At 45.7% G+C, this 9,981-nt stretch overlaps 1 protein-coding gene across 1 annotated transcript; it reads left to right on the forward strand.

Moving 5' to 3' along the window:
• Window positions 1–1,314: 1,314 nt before the first annotated feature.
• LOC149096706 (uncharacterized) lies at window positions 1,315–7,425 on the forward strand. The gene is made up of 2 exons (XM_089280943.1): window positions 1,315–6,790; window positions 6,938–7,425. The coding sequence occupies exons 1-2, from the start codon at window positions 1,315–1,317 to the stop codon at window positions 7,423–7,425; spliced, it is 5,964 nt and encodes a 1,987-aa protein (XP_089137069.1).
• Window positions 7,426–9,981: the final 2,556 nt, after the last annotated feature.

A 9,981-nucleotide genomic window follows, 5' to 3' on the forward strand; every position in this document is an offset into this window, starting at 1 on the left:
GCCGAAATACAACCGTATTTCACTTTAAGACTGAAATAGTAACCGAGACCGCCTTACGAGCATAGTGATTTTGACCAAGTTCAGCTCGATTTCCCGGAACTTGGGGGATATTTTCCAGTCCGGGGGACTTTAAACTAACTCCTGATGGCCTTGGTTTGCAGTTAAATGCAGAAAGCGTAACTTTTTAAAGGGTCACTTTCGAGCTTCTGGGCCGAAATATAGCCCCACTTTACTTTAAGACTGAAAGAGTAGCCGAGACCGTCTTAGGCGCATCGTGATTTTGACCAACCTCCGTTCGAATTCCCGGAACTTCGGGGATATATTCCAGTCCCGGGGACTGTAAATTAACTGCTGATGGCCTTAGTTTGCAGTAAAATGGACACAGCATATTTTTTTGAACGCTCACTTTCGAGCTTCTCGGCCGAAATATAGCCCTACTTCACTTTAAGACTGAAAGAGTAGCCGAGACCGCCTTACGCGCATCGTAATTTGTGTGTTAGGAACTTTTATGTTTATCTTGCTGTATTTCCGGACGGTAATTAATTCGCTGCGATTCAAAGTTGTTGAACCTTCAGTACTGTTTTGAGCCAGCGGTTTTCGCTATTAACACCCATCGTCCCTTGCGCGGATGAAAGGACCATGTGCTTTTGTAAGATGGCGTCGCGTTTTGGCGTCTGTGTTTTCGTCCGAGATTTTCGTTCAGGTTTATCTTAGTTTACAAAGGACGGTGTCGATGTTCAGAACGGCAGAGAACGAACAACAACGTATGTATGAACAATGTGAAGTTTAATTTCTCTTGCTACCTGTATTTTCAATGTTGTTCACTTCGTATCATTACAAGACACATTTTGTAATTTTGTCACCCAGGTTTTACCTACTAGTTCTCTACGAATAAAATGGAGTTGAAACGTCTGTTGTGTGTGGATCGATGCCGTTACAGTAAAACGTTGTTGTAGTAAGTCTTCGAGTTGCCAGCCAACCAGGAGATTGAAAGTGTGTTTTCAAATTGTCTTCGAATTTTGTTCGCTCCGAGTTGCCAGCCAACCAGGGGATTGAACATGTGTTTTCAAGTTGTCTTCGAATCTTGTTCGCTTCAAGTTGCCAGCCAACCGGGAGATTGAACGTGTGTTTTCAAGTTGTCTTCGAATCTTGTTCGCTTCAAGTTGCCAGCCAACCGGGAGATTGAACGTGTGTTTTCAAGTTGTCTTCGAACTCAGTAACCTCGAATTTTGTTCGCGCCAAGTTGTCAGCCATCGGTGAGTGTGGACTTCTTTGTTTTAAGTTATCAGCTAAGATTGAATGTAATTTTCAATCATGAGTGTTGTAGAGGAGAAGAAACAAGAAAGAACTAAAGCCAAAGTACAAGTGACCAAAGCTTCGCGAAGATTAACTGGTGCAATTGAAAGAAAGGCAGATGTTGATGTTTTGACTGCCTTAATGGTTGAACTAGAGAAAGTATACGATGATTTTTGCGTGATAGATGAGGAATATGAAACCCTGGTTTCAGAAGAAGAACATGCTGATCATCGAGTTGTTAATGGGTTAGACATTATTGCGTACCGGGCAAATGTCAAAGAAGCATACACGGTGGCCAGAAATGCTTTTATGCAGGCAAAGGCCCCCAAGACGTCAAATGTGGTTCAGCTGGGTTCAGTTCCCACACCTGCTGACCCCCCTAAACATCCATCAGAACAAAGTGTTACATTACCAGTACAAGGAACTTCTCAGTCAGGAAACAATGTTAACCCAGATCTATCAGTCACTAGTGTGGTCACTGCATCCTCACAGACACAGAATGTAACATTATCAGCAAGTAGTGCCCAAGCCAACAATTTTCATTTTGGCACTGGATCTATTACCCCTGCAGGTTACAGTGTGGCACCAACACCTCAGCACCCATTACCTGTGTTGTCTACTCAACAGCCCACAGTGACACATGTATACACTGGACATTTGTCAAGTGTTTTACCACAACAGTCAGTCAGTTATGCTATGCCAGCTCAGAGCTATGGTAGCCAAGCAAATGATTTGATGGGGTTTGATCCCATTAGTTCCGCTAGTTTCAGTAGTCCCCCGGCCCAGCAGTATTGGTTGCCACACTCATTTGTTCAACAGTCAGCAGGAGGACATGGTTATCCTGGACAGTTAATGAATGTGTCTCCGTATCAGCTTAGTAGTCATGGTATGCCAGCTCAAAGCAGTGGAAACAGCTCTGCAGACACACCAGGTGTTCACCTCAAGAAAATGTCACTTCCCACCTTTTCTGGCCAGAGAAAAGCTTGGCCAGAGTTTAAAACAGTCTGGAAGCAGTTGGCAGAAGGTGCAATCAAAAACAAAACAGCCTTAGCTCACGAACTCAAGAGGTCAGTGAAAGGTGAAGCTAGTCAAAGGATCAAGTCAGTGTATGTCACCAAACCAGAGGCTTATGATATAATGTGGAAGAAGTTGGAAGATTACTATGATGATACCAGTGCCACTGTTCAAGCAGCACTAGAGGATTTACATAAGCTCAAGCCAGTCTCAGAAACCGATTACAGAGGTCTTGTTGAATTTGTTGACGTTGTGGAGTCATCCTACAGCCAGCTTGAAGAGTTGAATCAGTTGAACTCTCTCACTATGAGGGACGTTGATTTTGTCAATGGACTTTTGCCTAACCATCTGAGATTGGAGTGGATTCGCAAATATCATGATATGAGCCAAACAGAGAGAATTCAGCCTTTCAAATCCTTTATGAAGTTCTTGGAAAGGGAAAGAGAAGCAGTAGCTCGGTTAGCTGAATACCAACCAAGGCGGAGAAGAACACTTGAAGTACCGAGGAATGGTGATCGTGGTAAAGGGCTGACACATCATGGAACAGGAACTGGTCAGGGCCAAAAACAGTTTTACCAGTGTGTTTTCCACAAGAGAAATACGGTTAAGCACAAAACAAGTGATTGTAAAGAATTTCAGAAACTCCCCATCAGTGGAGAGGGTGGCAAGTTTGAACTCCTCAAACAAGTGAATGCCTGTTTTGTCTGCTTTGGAGATCACCCACAGCAGAAGTGTCCCAGCAAAAAACCATGTTCATTGTGTGGAAGTGAGAAGCACCACTTCCTCCTGTGCAAGTCAGGAAAAAAGAAAGAAGGTTCAAACACTACTGGTCAAGATCAGACTCTATCAGCACCTCGAAAGGAAGAAGATCGACAAACTGACCATTGTGCTCATGCTGAATCAGCAAGTCATGCTACAAGAGGAGCTGGCCTTGCTCTCTATCCCATCCAGCAGGCAAAGGTGTGTGAGAGTGGGAAGAATGTTACCATATTCTGTGATGGTGGCTCAAACACAACCTACATAACCCACCAAGCAGCAGATAGAATCAAGGCCAAAAAACTGAACAGATTCACGCTTGACGTAACCACGATGGGAGATGTTGAGAAGACTTACAACACCCGACAGTATCAGTTCACCTTGAGAACGGACACTGGCAAGAAAGTCAGTATCACTGCATTTGGTATGGATAGAATTACTGGTCCTGTCAGCAAGCTGGACACTAAAGTCTTAGCCAATTTGTTCCCTGGCTATGATGTTGACTCTCTACAGAGGAAGACTGACAAAGTAGACATTCTCCTGGGCTGCGACTACTTTGGGTTGTTCCCCAAGTGTGAGGAGGCGAAGTGTGGAGATAATTTAAGCATCATGAAAGGAGACTTTGGAGTCTGTCTTCAAGGTACCCATCCTGATCTGAGAGAAGGAACTGAGCACGATTCAAATCTTGTGAAAACGATTCACAACTCAGTGATCAAGCATGAGGCTTACCATGTATGCCATGTCACTCACCCCGAGTTTCAGCCAAATTGTTCCAACCCTGGAGAGCTGGTCAAAGTCAGCAAAAAGTATGCTAGTCTCAGACAGACGAATGTTGCAGAACCCCTCGCGGGTAAAAATCAGGGACGCCTTATAGAAAACTTCATTTGTGGTGAAGAAATTGGAACTGAAATAACTCCACGCTGTGGTAGTTGTCGTTGTGGCAAGTGTCCAACTGTTGGCCACACCTATTCGTTCAAAGAGGAACAGGAGTTAAAATTGATTCAAGAGAACCTTGAGTATGACGGTGTTAAACAGTGTTGGGTAACTAGCTATCCTTGGCTTGTGGATCCAGGAACTTTACCCAATAACTACAGTAGCGCCTTGGCTACTCTCAAGAGTACCGAGCGAACACTCAGCAAGGACGAGCGGTGGGCTGAAACTTACCAGAAGCAGATGGAGGACATGGTGGAACGAGGTGTTGCACGGAAGTTGTCTCAGAAAGAACTGCAAGAATGGAGTGATCCTAAGTTTTACATCTCCCACCTGGCAGTGGTCAACACACGGTCACACTCCACACCTGTGCGAATCGTATTTAATTCCAGTCAAGTGTGCCAAGGAATGTCTCTTAATTCCTGTTTAGCTAAGGGACCGGACTGTTACATGAACAATCTAATTGGCATATTGCTGCGCTGGAGGGAGGAGCAGGTTGCTCTTGTGGGAGACATTCGTAAAATGTTCCACTCTATCCACTTGAAGCCCTTGGAGCAACATTGTCATCGGTTCCTGTGGCGTGATTTGAAAATTGACCAAGAACCCGATGTGTATATGATGACACGAGTCAATATGGGCGACACTCCAGCCCCGGCTATTAGCACTGAAGCTATGTACAAGACTGCAGATATGTTTGAAACTGACAGTCCAAAGGCTGCCAACCTCCTGAAGAGATCCAGCTATGTAGATGATTTAATTGACTCTCAACCAAGTACACCTGAAGCATTGAAAATTGCTCGTGAAACAGAAGACATGCTTGCGAAGGGAGGCTTTGCAGTCAAGTGTTGGCAGTTTACTGGAGAATCAAGTCCTCGCACCGGCGAAATGTTGTCTGACAACGTTGACACACTTGTTGCACCTGATGGTACTGTACGCACGCACCCAAACATGTTGAAAGGAACTGATAGCAACCTGAGGGTATTGGGCCTTGGCTGGAATCCAGTGGAAGATACCATGGTGTTCGAAGTCACTCTCAACTTCAGCAAGAAGAAGAAAGGAACACACACAGGCCCAAACCTCAAGAAAGCTGATTTGCCAAAAGGCCTACCACTTGTGTTGACAAGAAGAATTGTTCTGTCGCAGGTTATGATGATCTTTGATCCTCTTGGACTTGTGTGCCCCTACACTCTGCTGGGAAAGATTTACCTGCGCGAAACGTGGTCCCTAAAGCTTGGATGGGACGATCCGCTTCCAACCCACCTACGGTCCAAGTGGGTTCACTTCTTCTGTTCCCTGTTCCAGCTCGAGCAGCTTAGTTTGAATCGTTGTTTACGACCACCCGACTCTGTTGGCCGACCATGGCTTATCATCTTCAGTGATGGTAGTGACCTCGCCTATGGTTTTGCAGCCTACATCAGATGGCGCCTAAACAGCGGGGACTATTGGTGTCGACTTATCATGGCAAAGTGTCGTATCGCCCCAGTGAATAAGTTGTCTACTCCTCAGATGGAGTTAAATGCTGCTGTATTGTCCAAGCGAGGTAGAAAGGTCATAGAAAAGGAGATGAGGCTCGAATTTGAAGAGGTGAGGCAAATTGTGGACTCTGAAACTGTTTTGAGTATGATCAACAAGACCAGTACTCGCTTCAAGGTGTATGAAGGAGTTAGAATTGGAGAAATTCAAGCCGCAACGAATGGTGATATGTCCCGTTGGGCCTGGATGTCAGGTTATCACAACCCCGCAGATTGGTTGACCCGTGGACGCACCCCTGAGGAGCTCGATCAAGACTCCCACTGGTGGAATGGCCCACCTATCCTGTACAAGCCTGTTGAAGAGTGGGGACTCAAGTCTGGTCTGCAGAAGGAAGAAGTGCTCCCTGGAGAGAAGATGTGTAGTACGGCGGTAGCCAGGGCAGATCCTCCTTTGATTGTCTATGAGAGATTTAGAAACATCAATCGAGTCATTTGGGTCGTGGCAAGGTTGAAAAACATTGCAAGGAACAAGACTTTCCGTGCAGGAAATGCCATGCAAGTAACCGCACAGCACTTGAAAGACGCAGAGGACTTTGTCGTGAAGAACATTCAGAAAACAATGGAATGCGAGCTAAAGAAGAGCAGCAGCAAGAAAGGTCATGGAGGTCGCTATGCTAAGCTGAAGCCTGTACAAGATGCAAGTGGAATATGGGTCGTAGGAGAACGACTACTAAGGTACAATGCGATGACACCAGACTCATCCCTTCAGAGATTGTTACCCTCTAAGCATCCAGCTACATGTCTTTTCATGGAACGTGCGCATCAAGCAGGAGGACATAGGGGACGCGACGCAACCCTTGCTCGATTTCGAATGCGTTACTGGACGCCTCAAGGCAGTAAACTGGCAAGGCTAGTGAAAATGGACTGTCAACTGTGCAAGTTGCGCGATGCCAAATTTCTTGAGCAACCGATGGGGTTACTGCCAGAAGCTAGACTGGAACCCGCACCAGCATTCAACCACGTGATGCTTGACCTGTTTGGACCGTACACAGTTAGAGGGGAAGTCCAGAAACGCACAAGTGGCAAAGCATATGGTGTATTGTTCACCGATCTCGCAATGAGAGCTGTTCATATCGAGGCAGTGTTTGGATACGACACCAGCAATTTCCTGATGGCGCTTAGCAGATTTGCCAGTCTTCGTGGATGGCCAGAGAAGATTTACAGCGATCCAGGTTCTCAGCTTGTGGGCGCAGAGAGGGAACTCAAAGAAGCCTGGCAAAGAATCGACAGGGAGTCCTTACAGAGAGATTCTACTCAGAATGGTTCAACCTGGGTATTTGGACCTGCCGATAGTCCCTGACATCAAGGAGCAGTGGAGTCTCTGATAAAGGCCGCCAAACGTGCTATTCATTTCTCAGTGAGTGACCAACGTCTGTCTGTACCTGAATTTCTCACTGTCTGTTGTGAAGTGTCCAACTTACTAAATGAGCGTCCGATTGGAGTGAAACCAAGCGTGGATTCAACCATCAATGTTCTCACACCCAACAGTTTGTTGCTTGGACGGGCGACTGCATCTAACCCCTTAGGATGGCAACCTTACGACGCAAGCATTGTAACACGTTACCATCTTGTTCAGTCTGTGGTGGAGGACTTCTGGAAACGTTGGACTGAGCTGTATGCTCCAGCATTAGTAGTACAGCGCAAATGGCACACTGCCACTCGCAACTTGTGTCCAGGAGATGTGGTGATTGTCGCTGACAAGAACACTCTTAGGGGAGATTATCGCTTGGCGCTTGTGCAAGATGTTTTTCCAGGGGAAGATGGCAAAGTGCGCAAGGTGACAGTCAAGTACAAGAGCTATCGCACTGGGGAAAAAGTTCACGAGTACCGGGGTGCAAGAGACACTGTGGTTTCAAGGGCAGTTCAGCGCCTTGCCCTACTTATTCCAGTGGATTAAAGTCTGAAGCCGAAGTCAAGAATGCAAATGGCATTAAGGATATTGAATATAAACGTTTATCTGGAGACATTTTGTGATTTGTTCAATGTTACAAGTTGTATCGCAGCGACCCCCACCCTCCCGGTGTGTTAGGAACTTTTATGTTTATCTTGCTGTATTTCCGGACGGTAATTAATTCGCTGCGATTCAAAGTTGTTGAACCTTCAGTACTGTTTTGAGCCAGCGGTTTTCGCTATTCACACCCATCGTCCCTTGCGCGGATGAAAGGACCATGTGCTTTTGTAAGATGGCGTCGCGTTTTGGCGTCTGTGTTTTCGTCCGAGATTTTCGTTCAGGTTTATCTTAGTTTACAAAGGACGGTGTCGATGTTCAGAACGGCAGAGAACGAACAACAACGTATGTATGAACAATGTGAAGTTTAATTTCTCTTGCTACCTGTATTTTCAATGTTGTTCACTTCGTATCATTACAAGACACATTTTGTAATTTTGTCACCCAGGCTTTACCTACTAGTTCTCTACGAATAAAATGGAGTTGAAACGTCTGTTGTGTGTGGATCGATGCCGTTACAATTTGGACCAACTTCGGCTCGATTTCCCGGAAGTTGGCGAATATTTTCAATTCCCGGAGAAGCTAAACTACCTTCCGATGGCCTTAGTTTGCAGTTAAATGGACACAGCAAAACTTTTTGAACGCTCACTTTCGAGCTTATGGATCGAAATATAGCCCCACTTAACTTTAAGACTGAAAGAGTAGCCGAGACCGCCTTACGCGCATCGTGATTTTGGGATACTTCGGCTCGATTTCCCGCAAATAGGGGGATATTTTCCAGTCCCGGGGACTCTAAACTAACTCCTGATAGCTTTGGTTTCCAGTGAAATGGACACAGGAACACTTTTTGAACGCGCACTTTCGAGCTTGCTGGCCGAAATATAGTGGTACTTCTTTTTAAGACTGAAAGAGTAGGCGGGAGCGCCTTACGCGCATTGTGATTTTGAGGATCTTCGGCTCGATCTGGCGAAACTTGGGAGATATTTTCCAGTCCCAAAGTCTCTAAACTCACTCCTGATTGTCTAAGATGTGAGTGAAATAGAAACAAACATTTTTGAACCTTTACTTTCGAGCTTCTGGAGTTAAATCTAAGCCCACTTTACCTTAAGACTGAAAGAGTAGCCGAGACCCCCTTAAGCGCATCGTGATTTTGACTAACTTCGGGTGGAATTCCCGTAACTGGGGGGATGTTTCCAGTCCCTTGGACGCTAAACTAAGTCGTGATGGCCTTGTTTTGCAGAGAAATGGACAAAGCAAAACTTTTTAAACACTCAGTTTCGAGCTTCTGGGCCGAAATATTGCCCCACTTCACTTTAAGACTGAAAGAGTAGCCGAGACCGCCGTACCCGCGTCGTGATTTTGACCAACTTCGGTTAAATTTCCCGGAACTTGGGGGATATTTTCCAGTCCCGAGGACTCTTAAGTAACCCCTGATGCCCTTGGTTTGCATTGAAATGGATACAGCAAAACTTTTTGAACGCTCACTTTTGAGCTTCTGGGCCGAAATATAGCCCCACTTCACTTTAAGACTGAAAGAGTACCCGAGACCGTCTTACGCGCATCGTGATTTTGACCAACGTCTTCTCGATTTCCCGGAACTGGCGAAATATTTTCCAGTCCCGGAGACTCTAAACTAGCTCGTGCTGATCTTGGTTTGCAGTGAAACGGAAACAGAAAAAGTTTTTGAACGCATACTTTCGAGCTTCTGGACCGAAATAGAACCCCACTTCACTTGAAGACTGAAAGAGTAGCCGAGACCGCCTTACGTGCATCGTGATTTTAAGCAACTTCGGCTCGATTTGCTGGAACTAAGGGGATATATTCCAGGTCTGAGGACTCTAAACTAATTCCTGATGGCCTTGGTTTGCAGTAAAATGGACCCAGCAAAACTTTTTGAACGCTCAATTTCGAGCTTCTGGGCCAAAATATAGCCCCCCATTACTTTAACAATGAAAGAGTAGGCGAGACCGCCTTACGCGCATCGTGATTTTGACCAACTTTGGGTGGATTACCCGGAACATGGGGGATATTTTCCAGTCCCGGGGACTGTCAACTAGCTCCTGCTTGTCTTGGTTTGCAGTGAAATGGACACAGCGAAAGTTTTTGAACGCTCACTCTCGAGCTTCTGGGCCGAAATAGAGCCCCATTTTACTTTAAGACTGAAAGAGTAGGCGAGACCGTCTTGCGCGAATCGTGATTTTGACCAATTTCGCGTTTATTTCCCGAAACTTGGGGGATATATTCCAGTCAAAGGGACTCTAAAGTAACTCCTGATGGCCTTGGTTTTCAGTGAAATGGACAGAGTAAAACTTTGGAGCTTCTGGGCAGAAATATAGCCCCACTTTACTTTAAGACTGAAAGAGTAGATGAGACCGCCTTACGCGCATCGTAATTTTGACGAACTTCGAATGGATTTCCCGGAACTTGGGGGATATTTTGCAGTCCCTTGGACGCTAAACTAAGTCCTGATGTCCTTGTTTTAAAGTAAAATGGACACAACATAAC

Source organism: Orbicella faveolata, unplaced genomic scaffold (assembly GCF_042242905.1).
Source record: "Orbicella faveolata isolate gen_17 unplaced genomic scaffold, um_ofav_v1 contig_48, whole genome shotgun sequence".
NCBI classification, from domain to species: Eukaryota; Metazoa; Cnidaria; class Anthozoa; order Scleractinia; family Merulinidae; genus Orbicella; species Orbicella faveolata.